General features: G+C 46.0%; 1 protein-coding gene across 3 annotated transcripts in view; it reads left to right on the plus strand.

Annotated features, from left to right (window-relative positions):
• MYO1C (myosin IC) overlaps positions 1–19,806 on the plus strand; it is a 53,032-nt gene that overhangs the window by 6,058 nt on the left and 27,168 nt on the right. Inside the window, exon 1 of one of the 3 annotated variants that reach the window (XM_050322071.1) lies at positions 1,992–2,195. The exons of 1 other annotated variant lie outside the window; for it this stretch is intronic. Coding sequence is in view for 1 of the 2 variants with exons in the window: in XM_050322069.1 (XP_050178026.1) it covers positions 17,703–17,720 (18 nt within the window). In the remaining variant the exon portion in view is untranslated. Of the gene's footprint in view, positions 1–1,991; positions 2,196–17,565; positions 17,721–19,806 lie in introns of those variants that run through there. One more of the 3 variants, XM_050322069.1, reaches the window with a different exon arrangement.

Here is a 19,806-nt window from a genome sequence, read left to right on the forward strand (position 1 = left end):
TTTTATATCTGTTTTATCTTTCCAAAAATAACCAAAAAAAAAGCACCCATCACATTTCTCAATGCATGGATTTGTTTGCTCTTATGGTTGGGGGAGGGGATCAAAAGCAAGTTCTGCAGAGAAGTACAGAGTGTGTTTTTTTGTGTGCCCAACCATAGCACTCTGTGGGAATGCAGATGATATTTAACTTCAGTTAAATATTTGATATTAATAAAATAAAATAATGCTGATTTTCTGTCCAGAAAGCTGGTGGATAAGAACTGGGAACAGCAGCTGATGGAGCCATCGGGAAAGCTCAGAGCATCTATGTGAAACTCTGATTTTTATCATCTCAGAATTTCTCTTGTTTTGCTTTTGTGCCTCCATTGACACAATTAACTGTACAGAGCTGTGAGGTTCCTAGCAGGATTGAGGTTACTGAGAGAGCCAGAGTGTTTCCTTGGGCATAAAACTGTGCTGTTGTGACTGCAAGATGTCAGGATTGAGGCTGGAGTGTTTCTGGTCAGCTGGGCTGTAAAAGAAGTCAGAGTATGAACATGCATATCAAGGTGAGACCCTGTTGTTTGGAAAGGGAATTTACAACCTGATAACCTTAAGGGGGTTTGAATGTCATGTGCTGGCTGAAGGGGTGGGAGTCTGAGAGAAAACCAGAGGCTGAAGACCTGTGGGAGGCCAGAAGGAAAAATGGAGGCTGAGAAGGAGTGGGAGATCACTAAGAAAAGCAGAAACCAAAAAGGAGTAGGAGGCTAAAATGATGTGAGAGGTCAGCAAGGAAAGAAGAGGCCAAGAAGTGGAGGCTGGAAAAGTTTGAGGGAGATAAATGTGTGGGAGGCAGAAAAGGTTGTCAGTCAAAAATAAGCTTGTATCATAGATCTGATTGATCTTACTTCGCTTTCCGTTTGGTCTCTGCATCCTCCCAAAGTAGTGGATCTTCAGATTATTTTGCTAAGGAAAATTAAAGCTTGGCCTTATGAAACTTAAGGAAAAATGCTCATTATCTTGGCTCTCATTTCTCAGTTGGTGCTGAGTATCAGCACTTACAATTTTGGTTTCCAGCAGAAAGCATCTCTGTAAATGCAGATGGGCCATGGTGCTTCCTGTTAAATGCTTCAGGTAAATGCTGGCCACCTTAAAATACTGGCCTTTAAGATCACCTAAATGTGTCTCCTCAATCCAGAGAAGAAACAACACTCTCATGACTGCTTATGCTGGGATTGGAGAAAGCTGGGAGCAATTTGGGATAATAGAAGGGATAATTTACACACATTCATGAGGTATTTCTAAACCAGGCGTGTTAAAGTCCCTCAGAACATTTAAGAAAAACATGTGCTGACATAATGAAGAAACACAATATCTTTTTTTTTTTTGCCTGATGAACTTAAAGAATACATGGGCTGATCGTTTTGGGCCATATATATTTATATTTGGGTAAAGCTTTCAGATGTTATTTGACTCAAGCATAAACTAATCTGATTTGAGGTATTTGTGTCTCGATACAAGGAAGAAGCATAAAGGAAAGGAGAGCAAAAAGAAAAAAAGAGTCCAAGATGAGCTGCACTTGCTGGAGATTGCTGTAGACAGAGCAGGGGGTGGCTGGTGCTGGGGGCCTGGCAGGCAGTGAGTGTTGGGAGCCAGGGCTTCCCTGCTGCTCTGGCAGAGCAGTCATGAGGCTCCATGTGAAGAGGAAGAGAGGAAGTGTTGCAAGAGATGTGGTGTTCTGTATGCAAAAAAAAAACCCTTGCAGCGTGAAGGAGGGTGTTTGATCTCACTCTTCAAACTGAAACCTGACTGGTTGCCAAGTGTCTCCTTTCTGCTCTGCAGTTTCCGGATCTAGGTGGGGACAGGGGAGTTCCAACGGTGAGCCTGAGTGTGTTCAGAACTGGCAGCTGCTGGCATCCAAACCGCTTTCCTAGCCCAGCTTGCACTGGGAGGAAAATTCCGCCGAGTGGTTCCGTGGCTCTGTGTAGGATGGGAATGTGAACTATGTCCAGGCTCACGTCCATGGAACTCCAAAGCCGCGCTCGTGTAACTGTTTACTTTTTTCTGGAGGCTTCAGTCAAGTTGGCTGTTTGTTGCTGAAGGTATTTTTCCCGGAATGCTCGTTGTCTGCCGTCAGAATAGGAAGCACCTGTGAAAGGATTGTGGTGCCACCTCAGTGGAAACACCGAGGGGAAGAAGATCAGTGTTGCTGCAGGGTGAGTGTAATCCTCTGGGAAGAAATCTTTTCCAAGCACTGTACAAGCAAGCTATTACCTTCCAAGGAAAAATGCAGTTGGGACAAATCTTGCTTTTTATTTTGGATAGACTGGAAAGGTAAATTCTGGTATATAGGTCTTAAAGTAGCTGTCAGCTGGTACCTTGCTGCCTGTTTCAGCAGTGAACTTCTCTGGTTAATCTGTGTGCTGAACTCTCCAAAGTGCTTTTCAGGCCACACTTTCTGGCCTCAAACAAATTATCTTAATTGCAAACCACTTATCTGAACTGATGGGTAGTTAACACAAATGTGACACAGTGCTCGTTAGAGTAGAAAATCAATCAGTGTTTAGTGCGGGCTGGATTGAGATTTGTGGATTGATAGGGAGTGGGAAGGTTCATTTGGGTCAATAAATGGCACAGTGATGAGTGTGTGAAGTGAGCTGCCCCCCCTCCTGTGTGCTTGCAATCAGAGTCCAGCAGCATCAGAGCCCTCCTTTGTAAGGCACCTGCCAAAAAGCGTCAGTTGTTTGCAGCCTTGTTGAACAGCAGAGCAGTGTCTTAGCTCGGGTGTTTCTGCGGGCAGATCGGGTGTGACACGGATCCCCACATGTGTCAGGATAGGTCATTTATAGTGCTGCTTCCCTGCTCGTGGAACTCTGCAGCTGACAGGCTGTAGCCTCTGGTGGCATTCCTGGGCTTGTCCCTGAGGCTGCCAGGGGTGATAGTTGGACGTGCATCGCTCCTCAAGGTTTTCAGTGTTTGCATGAAAAGCCCTTTGTTTTTGTGCCTGCCAGGAGGTTGTATTCCCCCAGTGTATAAAATAAGCTTATATTGACATGAAGTTCTGTTTAGTATCACAGAATGGTTCAAGTTGGAAGGGACCTTGAAGATCATCTCCTTCCAGCTACTCTGTCATGGGCAGGGGCACCTTCCACTAAACCAATTTAAATTGGCTTCACTAGTTCTCCACTCCCTGCCCTGTACCTGAAATAGTATCCATCTGACCCTTTGGTGAGTGAATGGAAACAGTTGGAAGAACAATGATGAAGAAAAAAGTGTTTGCTTTTTGTTTAGTTCTTGAACTGTCTTGTCATGGAGCTTGAAAGGATCTTGAGTCCAAGTCCAGAGGAGGGAGAGGGCCAGGACAAGCACAGCTGGGACAGAGGATGAGCTGTATCACAGCAATATCAGCTGTCTGGGTCAACTGACAGCAGCCTGGGACTGCACTCTGGCACCTCAGAGGACACTTGCTGTGCTCTTTTCACCTTGGACAGGTGTCTGTAATGTGATGATGTGGGAATGATGGTTTGTGTAACTCCTCTTCTTATGCTACCATGCTTTCATCCTTGAAGTCAGTGAGGAGAAGTTTGAGTTTGCTAGAAGGTTCTGCAGTCATACTGGGGGACTTTTGTGCTCAGATGTGTGGGCTGATTGGCACTAAAACCTCCCAGCATGTGGATGTGGAGCTAGGCCAGCTCTTTGGAACGTAAATGGTAATTAGTTGTTTTCTAAATGTTGGCTTTATTAAGATTTACAAACAAAATACACGATCTCCACCCCACTGCTTGTACTGGGGACTCACAGGCTCCTGTAGTTATCCTGCAGTTACAGCTCCTAAGCAGTGCCTGCACTGCTGTGCCCATTAATGTGGGATCAGGTCAGGAACAGAGAGGGGCACTGATAAATCCTGCCAGGGTACACACACCTGGACACTGAGCCAGGAGAAGCTGGAGTCTGTTCTGCCTCTTGCCCACAGAGTGTCCAGGGTCCATAGTGGGGAGAAAAACCCAAGGCAGGGGTGTCCAGTTGGGCACTGATGTCAGTGTGTTCTGCTCTCTCTGGAGCAGATACAGCCCTGCCCCTTCCCAGAGCATTGTCAGCTCTGGAAGGAGGTTGGGAGAGCCAGAGCACTGTGGGGCTGGAGGGAGGGAGGATTTAGGGATGCCACACTTTTGCACTGCTCTTCACCAGCTGTAAAGGTTCAAAGGGCTTGTGGGCCCTGTGGGACTCTGACAAGGTGTGTGTGTGTGGCAGCAGGACAAGGTTACCGTGCTGTGGTATCTGAGCACGATGTGACCGACACAGGCAGGAAGGGTAAAGGAGAAGGAACGAGCTTTGCTGCCAAAACCTTCCGTGTGAGAGGTTGGATCTGGGCTGTGAGCCCACTCCAGGCAGACATGCAGGTTCCTGCAATTTGTAGCTGCTGTTGCTGTCACCACCAAGTAGTGGCACCCAAGTAAACAAAATTTAGGAATGCCATCCTGCAGTAGAGACTTGAAGAGGCTATTTCTAGATGGGATTGAAGCTCCGTGTGATTTAGTGAACTGCAGCCTCGTTGTGAGGGTGAAAGGCAACCAGAAGTGGTTTGAACTGGAATTCTTTATTGTTGCTAGTGCTGTAGTGGATTAAACTGTTTTGGAGCTTTACTCCTTTTTGATACCATAGCAGCACTCTGGGTAAAGAGGCTTCACAACCAGCTGTCACCCAGCAGGTGAGCTGGAACAGCAGGGATAGTAATGGGTTAGCACTTGGATAAGTGAATTTTGGAATAGTGGGGTTCAGCCTTGCAGCTACCTGCATGTACCTACCTACTGTGACCCATCAGCTGTTGCAGGAATTCGCAGGAACGTGGAATTTGTCAGATCACCAGACAAGTGTTTGCTGCCTGTCACACACACCAGGAATCCTGAGAATGTGAAGGACCCTCAAATTCCAGTTCTGTCTGTCCCTTCCCCTCCTCCTCTTGGGGCTGGTGGAAGCAGGAAAGGAGGTCAGGCTTGAAATACCAAGTCAAAGAAGAGGAATTTGTGGATGTATAGCAGATAACGACCATCAGTCACTGTACTTTGCCACTCCCACTCCCCCCTCCTTTGTGGAAAGTGTGATTAAAGCCAGCCGCTCCACCCTGGCTGGCTGAGCCATACATCCATGCACAAATGCCAGATTCTCTTCATTCCAGCCTGCTGACTTCAAGAAGGACTTGCTCTGACAAGCTGGAAATGAGGGCTGGCAGCTTCGTCTGCAACTCAAAGGCTTTATCTCTCTTAGACACTCTTCCTACCATTTCCCACAAACACTGCTCTGCTGGTAGGAGCTGTTGCACACACAGGATCCATCAGGCACTTATGAATAAAGCCTTACCTTGTGTAACTCTCCTCAGAACAGGCGAGGAAGAATTCATAAAGCAGTTGGCACCGGGCCCACAGCAGAGCTTGCTCTCCTTGTGCTTCAGCCTCATTATTTGGGGAGCGGTAGGAAGAGTCAGCTCAGCCTTTGATTCTCTTGTCCCCCTCCTAAGCACTGGTGTTCTTTCCTTCACAAAAATCCTACAGTCCAGCCTTCATCTCCCACTTGGAGCATTTCCATCAGCTGATGATGCACCCGTCTCCAGCTTCCACAGCATATTCCTATGGTTCATCACCTTGGCCTCTGTTTCCACCCTGGGTTCCCACTTTCACTTCTTCCCCACTTCACCACGGCAAGCACGGAGTTCTTTGACTTCTAGGATTGTTCTGGCTGCTGTTTCCCTGATGTTGCCTCCCAGCATTGTTGCTTCACTGCTGCCTCTGCTCCCTGACGGATGCCAGCTGTGTCCACCTGTTAGGGTTGTTCAGGATGTGTTTTAAGCTGCCTGCTTCTTCTGCATGTGCAGCCCTGCACTTGGAATATTCATACTCCCTGACCTATCTCCATCAGTTGATGAACTCGGCCTTCAATAAATGCTTTCCCAGAGTGAAACCTATTTCAGAGACATAAAAATGGTTCTAGGGAGCATCTGTGCTAGCAACTGCAAGATGGCCAAGCTCTTCTTTGATTGCTGGTTTTGTTTCAGAATTAGAGCAAGTACATTTTTACATTTACATAAAATATTTAACGTGTGAAATTGAGATAACTTTAAGCTTGATGCAGCAAGGCGTGCACCCTGTTATAAAAACTTATCAGAAATCCAATTTGAGTGCTCATTATGGTTGTGACATGATTTCTGCTCAAAAGGGTATCTTTGATGTCATCATCATATTGCTTCAGAAGAAGCTTACCAGTGTTATTTTAGGTTGTGGAGGGTGTGTTCATGTCTGTAGTTTCTAAAAACCTTAAGACCAGTGTCAAATGTCTGCCCAGCACTTCCCAGATTTCACAACTGGCTGTTAGCAGACAAACCTTTTCTTGTCTGATTTTTGGGCAAGGGCTGTTATCACAGGGCCTTGACTTACAGCCCTATAACTAACCATGTTGAGCGGAAAAGAGCACTGTTCTCAGCTCCAAAAGCTCTCTCCTGACCATGGGATTGTGCTTTTTGGACATTGTGTAAGAAAAGGTTGGTGAAACAGAAGCTCTAATTTCCTTTTCTCAAGCTTAATACATGCACAGAACTCCAGAGCAGCAATATAAGAGAATTAGAGTCAGTGTTGTTGCAGTGAGGATTTTGAACAAGAAGCCTCCTGAAGTACCCAAAGCATTTAACCACTGTGTTTTATTCATCCTGGAGCAAGTGTAATTTAAAGTGACACCTCTATAATTGATGAAGGATCTTTTTACCATTTGTTTAATTACCAGTTTCAGTGTCTAGAAAGCAGCGGATCAATAATTTACAGCGATGAACCTCCCTGCGTGTCTGTTCTTCTACTTCAGCCGTACAAACAGCAGCTCCTGAAACAAACCCTCCAGTTCTGCTGCTTTTCTTTAGGTGATATAAAAGAGCTTAACCTGTTTTCTTGCCACAGTTGCACTCCCAACGCTGCTCTCAGCAAGGCAGGGATAATCTGGGGCTTGCCCTGCATGGTGTACGAGCTCTCAGCTTTTTGCAGCCTCCTCTCATTGTTGTGGAGTGATGAAGGCTGGGCTCTTGTTGTTGCTGTAACAGCAAATGATGCTGCCCTGGCAATAGGAGTTGTTAGAACAGAAGGTTTTTAAGCCAAGGAACCTGTGGTTTGTATGTATTTCTTACATTAGAGGGTTTGATACCATGTGTTGAGTTTTGTATGTGAAGTGCCTGTTCTTGAGACTCTTGGACGCTTCTCTAAGGTTAGAGCTCAGATTCTGTCGTGGTCCTGCAGCACCTGCTCTCCCCAAGGGGACCTACAGAAACTGTAGGAATCAGAGGAAAGAAAGTGTTTCCTTCCCAGTGGGATGAGCCTTCTGACAGTTCCTGTTGCAGTCCTGGCTCCTCACAAACCATCAGAAGAGAAGATCTAAAGAACTTCTGTCAGATCTCCGAATCCGTGCATTTCTAGCAGGATGTTCCCTTATGTGGGAAGGACTCCCACCTACTCAATACCTTTTGCTCTTTATCTGCATCAGCACAAGTGGATGCTTTCCTGTCTCTGACTCTTGAGGGTGCCAGTCCTCATCTTCTGATGGAGAACAGGATGCTGTGGGACAGTTGGTGTTTCTGTTGATGTCACCACTGTCAGTTCCTTCAGGATCTCTCATTTGAGGTGGAGATCACAACCCAGAAGTTTTTGCTTAAATAGTAGATGTAAAGGACCAGGAGGAAGATTCCTGGGCCTGAGACCACCTCTTGTGTGCCTCAGCAGGGTTTGTGCAGTTTTGAACCACCCAGTGCAGGACTATGAGTAAATCAGAGGAAAAAAAAAGGATTTGGGCCTAACCACAGCTGGGGAAGGAATGTTTCCATTCTCTGGATAGCCCATGTTTATCCAGATGTGGAACATGCGTTCCTGAGGACCACAAAGGGATGGACTCCTTGATTATTCTGTAGTGTCTTTGTTTCTGATTAAGCTGATGTTGCTGATAATGCAGAAAGTCTTGAAAATGCGATGAGCAGGACAAGGAAGTTCTCCCGAGCGAGCAGGGGCCTGAAACTCTGCCTTGGACAGGAGCTACTCCTTACAGTCCAAAGGGTACTAAGCTTCAAGCCAGCAGTTTTATTTTTTAACATCAATATGATTACTACTTCTTTTACTTAAAAAAAATAATTTGATTTAATGTAGTGTGGATTCAATAGGAATATAATCTTTTAAACTGTTGGAAAACAATATTCTGGATTGTTTGATGAGCGCCAGCTGATGCAGGTGGATGTGGGGTATCCTTCTGAAATGCTGGCAGCCTGGAATACTTTTGCCAACATGGTGGCAACTCAGCATTCCCTGTGTACTGTGAAGTGATGATATATTTATTTCAGGGTAGAAATGTCTGCGATTCACAAAAGCGTTGAAGACCGTTCGCTGTGGGCTCTTTGGGGCGCTGTCAGAGCGGTCAGGAGGAGATTACCTCACACAATACCCTTCATCTGGTGGCTTTTCCCCTCCTTTTCAGCAGCAGCAGCAGGACAGGCAGGGGAAAGGGAAGCAGCTCAGACATCAGCTGCAATATCATCTGCCCACGTGCTCCGGGCGGTCGCCAGCCCTGGAGCCTGACACGCTGCCAGGGCCAGGCTGCGCTGCCTGCCTGCTTCCCTCTGCTCTGCTTTTGGAGACTCTTCAGCCCCTTTCTTTTTAGCATAATCTGGAATTTCTTTAGATCACTGAATATTTTTATTTTGGGTTCATGATCCAGTTTTACTCCAGACTTGTTGTTGAAACTCTCCCCTTAAACTTTTCGTAGGAGGCTCTTGCCATCGTGATAAATGTGAAATGCTCTTTGTTCCCTTACAAAGAAGGGTTTGAAAGACGTTCAGTATCGTGTGTGCCCCTAATAGTTTTATTAGAACTTATTTATAACTTTTCACTGTCCCAAAATAACTGCCTGCCTTGGGCCTCAGGCCAGTAAAGTCAGATTGGGACAGAGTCAAAAAGAAAAAAAGTGGTGGAAGTACAAATCGTGCCTGTAAACTCTTCACTTATAAATCATCAAATTAAAAACTGCTCCACTTGTTTGAATGTCTAAAGCATTGAATGTGCCTCTTTTTCTGGACTCACAGAACTTGACTCTGCTTAGGAACTTGTAGTTTGCTTTCAGCACTGCTACGTTTGCATTAAAAGGGGGTCACACCCAGAAGGAAAATAAGAACTTGTTACTCCCAGGTATCACCAGCTCCTGGCATCAGGAGTGTTGCACGAACACTTGCAGATTGCTGTTTCTTGAGGAACCTGCAGATGTTCCATGGAACCACCTGTGACAGACGCAATAGTACCAATACAAAAAAAATTGCTCAAGCACCATTTCCCTAAATTTTGGGTACAGATGATACTGTTATCATAGCAATTATACTGATATGTACAGCTTCATCCTGCTATAAACTCTCCATACTAGGGATTTGGCTATTACAGTAACAGGAGTGGGGGGAGTAGGATTAGTTAGTTTTTGGGGCATCACTCATGTGCAAACTATTTCATAAAATAACTCCCAGAATTTAAGGAAATATGTTCCATATGTGGTCCTCTTTCCCATGCTTTTCAGGAAAGTTTGAATCATTTGACCTTTATTTTTCTGACATTGGAAGCTTGAAAATCCTCATAAAATCTAGATATTACCTCTGTTCCAGTCTCCATATAATAGAAAATTCATGGGTTTGACAATAAACTAAGAGTTCACAATAGCTGTATTCAGGCTTGGTGAAAAGGAAAAGCTTCACATTGGCTAAAAGAAACAAGTTCATTTGGCTATTTTGGAGGGAGGTATTTCCTTTTTAAACTGTTTTTCACAGTACCAATCATCTGGGTTTGGGTGTGGTCTTTTTTAATGCAAAACTGCATTGCTGGAAGTTGTCAATTAAAAGAAAAAAGGGCAGCATAGGACAAGTCAGTCTAGTTGTTTCCTATAAAGCAGACTGATATAGTGGATAAATTGGGTATTTGGAGCTCTGTAAAGTGATGTGTGTTGGCACAGTTAAGAATAATGTCATTCAGGTGGCCTTCCCTAAATTTCAGATTTAACCCACTAAAGAAATTAAAGCAACTTAAACTTATTATTTTAGTGTCAGCAGTTCTAAACAGACAATTCCTATATTTAGAGAAGAATGTTGCAGTCATCAGTGATGATGGCACAGAGGAGACTTGGGATCCTCACAGTACATCAGTAGGGGTGGCTGAACTCTGCTCTCAGACTGCCAGTCTCATACCTGCGATTCTTCTCGCTTTTTAGAGCCAAGACAAATATCTTATTTCTCCTGGAGCAGATTTGGAAACTAAACAAGCAACTTAGTGACTGCATCCTTGGATTTGGGATGATAGATAAATAGAGAAGGCAACAGTGTTAAGGTCCAGGCTTAAAGCTGAGACTTCATACTGACTTAAATCCACAGGGAGCTGGTTCCCAAAAATGTTTTGGTGTTTTTTTGCTAAATTTAACTTTCAGATGCCACTGACCACAAGCCATACCAGCACAGGCCATCTTTCTGAATTGCTTTATAATTGTTATGGAGTGACTATTACATGAGACCAGAGGCATCAGAGTATTTGATATAAGCCCTTTCTTGTAGTTGTTTTTCTCTAAGAGTCACAACTGCTTGTTTTTACTGGTTCTGAAAAAACCTGCCTGTTGCCTGCACTTGTTTTCCCCCTCGCTGTGCACAGTCAAGGATGTGAAGTCTTTAACAGGACAAAAATTAAAGGTCAGTTTAAAAATCTTCAGAAATCAAGATGTCCCTAAAGATAAGTCCAACGTGAAACATCCTCTTGGCACAGAATTGCGACTTTCCCTGGAAGGCTTCACACACCCCTGAGTGCACACCCTTTTTTGGCCAGGTATTGTGGGGACAAGGGCCAGGTGTGAAGGACATACCTGAGAGCCTGGTTATACTGGAGCAATCCCGTGGAACAGTGGAGGGAATTGGAAACCTCAGCCGTGCTCTGCTGGGGTCTGTGAAGCACCCGATGCTGTCAGAGAGTGCTCTGCTGTCAGACTCGGCTTTACTGTCTCCTCAATGAGCCTTTCAGAAGGGCAGAAGAGCCTTTTTAAGGCTCTCAACCTGACTTTGGCGTGGCAAACTGACCACTGCAACTCGAGGAGGTCTCACCAGCTGACACGAAAATGCTGGCTGGGATTTGTCCTCACGTTCCGCTGGAAGCCGTGTTTGGAGACAGACGGAGGATGTAGCAGGGCTACGGATACAAAATTGTTTGTACGTTTTGTCACAAACATCTCTTGCTGTCAGGGGGGGGAAAAAAAAAGTCAGGGTGATAAATCTGTCTAGCAGTTTATATTGTGCTCATTTCCGTGGCAGCCCTGGGACTGTGTCAGGCTGTGTTTGCTCAGCAAGCGTCCCCGCACTGGGAGCTGAGAGCTCCTGGCCTTGTCCAAAGACAAAGCAGAGATGGAAAGATACCCCCCTGGCTGGGGATCACAGGGAAACATTCCGGTTCCATCACTTTATCCAGACGAGGCCTCTGTGAGCACTGTTGTAGGAACTCCCTTTCATTTGTATAAGGAGAAGGAAAGTCTGTCTTTAACTGGGCTCGCAGGTTTTGCTGAAGGAAGGGCGGTGAAAAGTGTGTGTTGGAGCTACAGGTTGACACAGGTCACTCTGACAGCCCTGCTGGGACATTCACAGCTGCTCTGTGCAACTCTTTGCCACTGAAACTGTTGGCCTGCAAGACATTAACACCTACAGTTGTGTGGGAACACTCAGAAAATGAAGTTGAGTGGCTCTTTCCACAGGTGCCCAATATCTTTACAGTTTAAAACTGTCCAGTTCACAAAATGCAGCAGCAAACCATTGTGCCCCTTGGATGTCTTGCCCAGAAAGGGGAGCTGTCAGCCTGCCCTCTGCATCAGCACTGCCCATGTCGTGCTTCAGGACGTGGCTGTGTCTTTCCCTGCCCTTTCCCTGTCAGAGACGTGCTCAGCCTCGCTTTGCAGGTGCTGTTTTGCAGATTTAAAAGTCTGTCTTTTTTTGTGCCGGGAAGAAAAGCAAGGGCATGACAGAAGAAGGACATAAGGACACAGCAGCTCTAATTTGTACATTTAGTTTCTATTTTGGGCTGTGGGAGAGGACTCTGCTCAGCAGAGGAGTCACAGGTTAAATGCTGTCCCTCTCTGTGGAGGGGAGCCCTGCTCTGCCCCTTCTGTCCCTCCTCAACACTCCTGTCCATCCTTCTCTTCCAGACTGCAAACAGTTTAGTGCTGATCTGGCCTTATATAGTAATTTCCTATTATTAGAAACATTTCCTTGGGATCTTGCTCAGGGAGTAGCAGAGGGAAATCCTGTTTCCTCCATCTAACATGCAGGCAAAGCACCAGTGTTCACTCTTTCCTTATCTAGTGTGCATGGAACAAGACGTTTTTGTTATGATATGCTTTCCAGCCTTAAGCCCTTTCTAACACTGAGCCTCTTCTCAGAAATGCAGGAAAAGAAATGTGAAGGAGTAGGAACCTTCAGTCACCAGTGTGAGCTGTGAAGTGTTGTCTGCAGCTTGTATGTTCCCCGTTCTTTTACATCATCTTTTTCTCACTCAGGTTTAGTTGCCTAATGCTTTGGGAAACCAGTCCTCTTTTCATGTTGTTCTGTGTGAAAAGTAGTGTGCTGGGCTGTTTCACCTGAGTGTGCCAGGGGTGGCAGAGAGCCAGTGGCTGTGTTAAAAACGAGGCACAGCTTTTAATTAAGGAGGGAGAAGTTTTTGTTCCGTGTTTTTAAAGGCGAGATCGGTCACTGAAAGCACAGAGATATGCACAGGCTTTGAACACTTAATTTTTCCTGTGAAAACATTTTTTCCCCTTAAAAGGAAGATGTAGGTCCTGCCACTGGGAGTGACTGTTTGGAAAGTCAGTCGGGAGGAATGCACATGAGCTGAACTGAGTCAGGCTGTTTGTATTAACAGCTCCCTCCGAACTGCTCTCGGTGTTCTTGCCACAGACACTGCAGGGGAGCCGCTTAAAATGATCCTATCAAAGCACGGGCAGAGCAATCAGAGGGAATTAACTGTTGTTTTTAAACTTCGCTGTTGAAGTCAGTGCAACAATTGCTGTTGGAATCAGGATGGGCAGAGTGTGTTTGTAAAACCAGCTGAAGAGTGGAGCGGTCTCACAGCCCCATAAAACACTGACAGAGCCGTAACACGTGCGAGCAGGAGCAGCCACAGGCATGAGACAAACTGGCATCACATTAAGGGCATCTGGTAATTATAAAGTGGGACTTTGTTCTGATGGTCACTGTCAAAGCCAGTCATCCCTTTCTGTTTCACTGGTTCAGCAGAAAGCAGCAACAAGGAAAATTTATCTTAATTTGTTAGATTAACCCAGTTTCTGTTTTCGCTCACGTCACAGACCCAGAATTATTGTGTGTGTGCGGGAGCCATAACTAAATACGAGCCCTGTGTATTTGCTTTTTAATCTGAGGCTTCTCAGACACATCCATCTCCAGGAGCACCAAAACAGTGAAGAGCCCTCACAGAGAAAATGTAGGAATCCAAGGAGAGGTGTGCATCTTCATCTTCGTTTTTTTGTAATATTCCTTTTTTGTTATTTATTTGTGAAAAGGCTCTGCTTGGGAAGAAGAGACTTTTAGTGTTCTCACTGTCAAAGCTTCCTTGGAACAAACAAAACCAGTATTGACAGTTTTAGGCATTATAAAAGCATAAATTAGAATCCAAAATAATAATCTGAATCTTCTTTGTCTTCTGGTTTTTGAACCCTTTGGGCCACACCTCACGTATTTTTAAGGTTTTGTCTGCAATCCTGCAAACGCAGTCCTGCAGCACCGGAGAATTCAGTCATGAAGTTTGCAGTAAAATTAAGGAACTTGCACCATCTTGAATCACCTTTTGAGTGAGTATAATGGACTTTTGATTTAACCTTTCTAGGTGTGCAGTTTCATAACTGGCCGGGAATGTTGTGTCTCCAGGGACCAGTGTCCTGTATTCAAACTTGTGTTCCTGATACTTGTTTGGAGCACAGCTGGCTGCCCTCCACACGGGGAAAGAGGAGATGCATTAATCCAGGAAAAAAAAGGGTAGAAACCAGACAATTCTTAGCAGAACTACTGGTATGGGGAGGAGGTTCTGCCTTGTTATCAAGGCTGCTACAATATTTAGCATTGGCTCTTTGGCAGGGCATTGATTTATCCAGTTATCCTGCAGTCTCACGTTCATCCTCTGCTGGAACAAGGCTTTTGTCCTAAGCAGTGGGACAAACGTCCTTCAGAACCTTCAGTTTTCTTCTATAGGGTGTCTTAGGAATGTGAGGCATTTTAATCAGTTTTGGCTCAGTATAATCTGGACAGCAGGACACGGGTGACAGGTTAAGTTTCTATTTTTTGGTGAAGATGTTCCTCTGACCTGTGAGAGGAAGGGCTCTCGAATTCCTGGCCTGTTTAGGGTGGTTTCTTTTTCCCATGGTATCTTTGCCAAGTGCTTTCTAATTATGGAATGCATGTTGTTCTGTAGTTCTTTTTCAAGGCAGAAATAATGAATATTATAAAAATCCAGGGGAAAAAAAAAAGGCTGAGAGATGAACTTGACATCTTCTGCTTTTGGGATAACGTAGATGTGGACCACGCTGATTTTTGAACAGCCAGCACTTGCACCTCCAGATTTATATTGTGCAGTGGAATCTGCACAGCACAGGGGAGGACTGGTTTGTTGATGTTGGTTTCATGAGGCCAAACTCTTGTTCTATTTGCCAGCAGAGCCACAGCTTGCGGGTGCAGCTCAGCAAGTCCCGCTCGGCTCTGGGAGCCTCGTCGGAGCAGGGCGGACAGGAAAGCTTTCCAGTCCCCTTGCTTTGAATGTGAAATTGTATGCAGGGAATCAGCTGCTTATCAGCACCGAGCAGAGCAATCCCAGTGCTCTAATCCAGGGTTTATATGAGTCACTTCTAACTGGTGAGGCCTGGAAAACTTGATTCATACCTCTGCCTGTAGTTGCCTGTTGTAGTGATCCAGACCTTGCCAGCCATCCTCAGCAGAAATCACAGACAAGGGCTGGGCTCTGCTGCTGTAGGAAGAGTCTGGTTTTATCACTTTAATAATCCAGGATCAAGATCTTTTAAATTAAAATTATGTTGGTTATCTCTGCTTTCCAACTATTTTTTTTTCCCCTCCTAATTTAGGCTAACCCACATGCAGGAGGGTTCTCCTGCATTAAAAAAAAAAAAAAAAAGCCAAGGGAAATGTGTACTTCCAAATACTGGGCTGTTGTATATTCTTAGGTGGCATTTTCAGTGATGTGTTCTGAGAAGTGTTAGGAGAATGTAAACTAGGGGAAAGGAAGTTGCTTACATGAAGATAACTCTGCTAATACTTAAAATTGTAACAGGACTTTTACTGACTCTGGCTACAACTAGATGGATTTGAGGAGTGGTGGTGGAGCACTGACATTCTCCTCCCGAAGATTTAGAGCCACCAGGCTACAGCTTTAATTATACCTGGAAAACTCCTGGCTCGGGGCTCACTGTTGAGATTCAGTAATGGCTGATGTGGCTCAGTTTGAGAAATGCAGCTTATATTGCCTTTGATCTTACCTGTGCTCCTGCACTGAGATGGGCTTGGAGTATTATTATCCATTTCCTTCGGTGTTCTGACAGACCAGAGCTAAACCCACCTCTGAAATGTGTCCCGAGGCTGCCTCTGTTAATAACTCACCCAACCGACTGACGGTAAGCGAATAAAAATCCTGCCAAATTGTTGTTGTGCAAGCACTGAGAGGTAGAGCAGAGGCTTTTCAAAATGGAGTGTGGTGAGGGCAGAGGAGCTGGTGGCTCCCCAGCACTCCCAGAAGCCGAGCTCCATCCCAAATCCTTGGCACATTCTGCCTGTGCCGACTGACAGCAGTGTGGGATCTCTGGGATTGGTGCCTTGGGCCAGAGCTAATTAGAGGGGAGTGCTGCACCCAACCACTGACAACATCTGCTACGTGTGCTCGGTTTTAAATAGCCTCCTGTGTGAGTAGTGGCCTGCATGGCCTTCTAGTGCTTTGCTTTGAAGCTTTTTAGCTTTCTTCTTATAGTCTATGTACTTTAGAGCTCGACTTTACCCTTTCCTTAACACAACTTGAGCAGGATGCATTTTGATGAGAAGGAAAACAAACAAACACCCCTTTTAAGCAGAGCTGACTGCAGGTAGTGCCAGTCATGAAACATCAGCAGTTAAACTTGGGAATCATTTCGTGTTTTGCCTGTTCAGTGTTTAGAGGATCTGCCTGACAGCCCATAATGTGAACTACCTGGAACACCTGAAGGGTGGTGCCATTTGGCTGGGCTTTGTAACAGATCTGTGGCTTTATTTGCTGTATTTGTGATTAATTTTACCATGACTACATACCTTAGTCCATTGAGGAACAAAATAATTAATAGAATCAGAATAATTTTAGGTTGGAAGGGACCTGTGGAGATCTCTGGCCCAACCCCACTTCCAAGGAGGGCCAATTTAGATCAAGGTGCTCAGGCATTGTCTGGTTGAGTCTTAAATATCTCCAAGGATGGAGTTTCACAACTTCCTGGGCCCCCTGTTCCAGTACTTGACAGCATTCACTGGGAAAAAAATTTCCCAATAACGCATTGGAATTTCCCTCCTTCCAGCTTGTGTCCATTGTCTCTCTCTTTCACTTTCCACCCAGTGCTGGCAAAGGTTGTGTATACAGTATTTTTGTCAGAATACCCTTGTCTCTGAAGGGGTGGGGTGAGGTCTGTCACACTCTTGGTGTAGCTGTGGCCATAAGTAATTTTGTGTGAGACCAAACTGATGGGCTCAGAGACAGCAAAACGTGCTGCTGGTGCTTGCAAGGGCTGGGGACTGAGGGCAGCAGTGGCTGGAGTGTGTCCTAGAGAAGGGTCTGGGTATTGCAGGTTATTTTGAGATGGGGACCTCAAGGACCTCCATACAAAGCGTGTGGTTTTTGAGGGGTGGATGCCTCAAAAAGAATCTGGAATAAATTCCTGCTGAGCCACCATGCTAAAGCCAGGCTGGACAGGCCTTGGAGCAACCTGGCCTGGTGGAAATGTCCCCACCCATGGCAGGGAGTTGGAACGAGCCGATCTTTAAGGTTCCTTCCAACCCAAACCATTCTGTGATTCTAAGCCCTTGCGAGGGCAGACGAGGCAAAGTACCTCCTACCCCTGGGCACTTTGTGATCCTTTGATTTGCTTAGAGGGTGATTACAAGTATAATTTTAAGCCCAGGGGTTTTGCTGTGGTTGGGGTGAGTTGGGGGTGGGGTGGGGAGCCCTCTCCATGCTGCTGTTTCAGTACAATGACTTGCTGTACCGGAGCATATCCTGCCTGTGTTTGCTGTGGTTTGTGTGCTGGGCTCTGCCCCAGGTTTTCCAGCGCCTGTGATTACTTTTCTTTCCGTTTTTCCCTGTCATTGGGCAGCGGGAACTCCGCAGGCAGAGCACAGCTGACTTCTCTTGGACTGCCTCTCAGGGTCTGTGCGCGTCGGTCTCTCCTCGTTGGGAGGGGAGGGGAGTTCTTCGCCTTCTCCTTGGAAAACGCCCTCTCCAGGATGCTCCAGTAGGAGCTGGTGGGAGGGAGGGAGTTCTGACTGCACCGAAAATGTCATGAAAAAAAAAAAAAAAGGCAACTGACAGAAGAGAGAACTTGTCCTCAGATTGCTGCTTTTTGCAGCAGCGTAAACTGAGTGTCTGCAAGTGCTGCGGGAGCTGCAGGAGGCAAAAATGAAGTTCAGAGGCGGGGTAAGATTTATTTAACTCCTCTGGTGGTTTCACAGCTTTCAGATGTGAATCTGCCCTGAGAAGAAGAGAGAGAGAGATTTTCAGGGTTTCAGGACCTAAGTGAAATGCTTCAGCCTGCTTTGCAGAAGACCCCTTCACTGGGAAGTTATGTGAGAAGGGGGTGAAATAGGATAAAAATGCCAGGAAATACCTGTTTGGAGGAGGAAGCCAAGGTGGGAGTTGAGAAAGTGGGAAGAGAGGGGGAAAGTTGTGCTCTTAGCTAGGAGAGAAGAAAGGGTGGAGCTTTTGCTTGGGTGGAAGGGGTACGAGGATGGGAAGGTGCCATCCCGGTGTTGGGCTCTGCTCCTGCCCTGTCCAGGGACCTGGGCTTCTGTCTCTGTGACTGCCATCCCAGGGAATGGCAGGAGGTACCTGCTTAAGGATTCACTGCCACTCAGCTCCTCCAGGGATTTACTTTAGGAAATCTTTGTCCGTGTTTTAGCAGCAACCGGAACGCCTGGCTCTGTGTGCTGTGTCTGCTGCAGCGGGACAACCCCGGGAGCTTGGGAAAATGAGTTTGTGGCAAAAGATTGAGGGGACTGGGATTGTTACCTGCAAAAAGAGATGAGTAGGAGAGGAGGGGAAAAAAAAACATGCTCAGCAGTGCCACAGAGAAAGCAGCTTGTGAGCTCCCTTTGCTGGGTCGTAGCTTAGGAAGAGGGACGTTCAGTTAAGTTAAAAGTTGCCAAAGAGGTACAAAGATTATTTTCATACAGTGTATAATTGGGCCACGGAATTCACTGTCTGTGGAAGATGTTGAGGTCAAGAATGAGGGAACGTTACAAAAAAGTGTGTGGGCTTTTTGACTGCTCAAGGCTTTAATTGGTAAAATTACCAAATTTAGGAAGAGGAGGATTGAAAACGTCACGTCTGTAGATTTAAGCAATTCCCTGTTGAAGGCGAGTTAGCATGAGGCTGGAATATCCCATAGCTGCTCTATCCAGTGATCCTTGCATGTTTTCCTGAATAGTCTGCTGTTGACCACCATCTGAGAAAGGGTCTTAGTGATGAAGGGAAGGGGGCAGACCTTTTGGAGGACCTGCTGTGTCCCTCCACACAACAGCACGTCTGAAGGTGGAGATGACAGGGCATGAATGGCTTGTGCTTGGATTTCTGTTGGCAAGGGGGATGCTGGAGGCAGGAAACCTCTGTACAGCTGTGGGCATGGAGATGTGATAGGTGAGGGTGTGACAGGCTGAGGTGTTGTCTGGGGTGGTGCTTGATGTTCTCCGAGAGAACGTGTGGGTGTGGAAGTGCCCTTCACATGGCCCGGGAATGCACGGGGAGTGCTTGTTCTGCTTGGAAAGTTGGACTGTCTTTGAAAGACACCCTGGTCTGAAATGGTTGTGTGGGGTGTGTGGAATCCAGTGGGGAAGGAGGAGAGGGCAGAGTGCTGCGAGAGTAACGGGGTGAGCCCTGTGGTGTTGGCAGGGAGAGACCAAGGGCAGTGTGGCAGCGAATGGGGGTGCAGGGGGTACCCCATTGCTGCGAGGGGCATGTCCATGCCCTGGCTCTTACCCATGGGATGGCATTTAAGTTGCTGCCCCCACTCACCTGCTCACTCTGATCAGCATCAAAACTCACTTGCACGGGCAGCAAGCTGAGGTTTTGCCTTTTTTTTTTCTTTTCATGCTGTTTGTCCTCTGAAGCTGCTGTGGGATGCTCAGGCCTGTGGTCACAGGTAGTACTGCCAAGCAAACTGTCATCAGCAACATCTTGTAACCAGCAGCAGTTGTGTCCTCTGCTCAGGAGCAAAAATGTCAGCTCCCTAAATATAGAAATTCAGTGTATTTACTTTTCCAGCCCCGGTGATCTTTCTGGTCTGCCCTAGTTCATTTTTTGTACTGCTATTTTATATTTAGCCTGTTGATTGAAATATCAACCTTCCCCCTCTTAGGGGTAAACATTTTTCCTCTCCTTCAAATTCTTACTAATTTTTTTTCTTTTCACTGCTATTTGCTTCTCTTCCTACCTTATCCCCCTGCAAAGTCAAACATAGAAAATAGAATTATGTTATTAATGTTGGACAAATGATATTACCTGCTTA

Source organism: Myiozetetes cayanensis, unplaced genomic scaffold, assembly GCF_022539395.1.
Source record: "Myiozetetes cayanensis isolate MyiCay16 unplaced genomic scaffold, myiCay2020 scf27, whole genome shotgun sequence".
NCBI classification, from domain to species: Eukaryota; Metazoa; Chordata; class Aves; order Passeriformes; family Tyrannidae; genus Myiozetetes; species Myiozetetes cayanensis.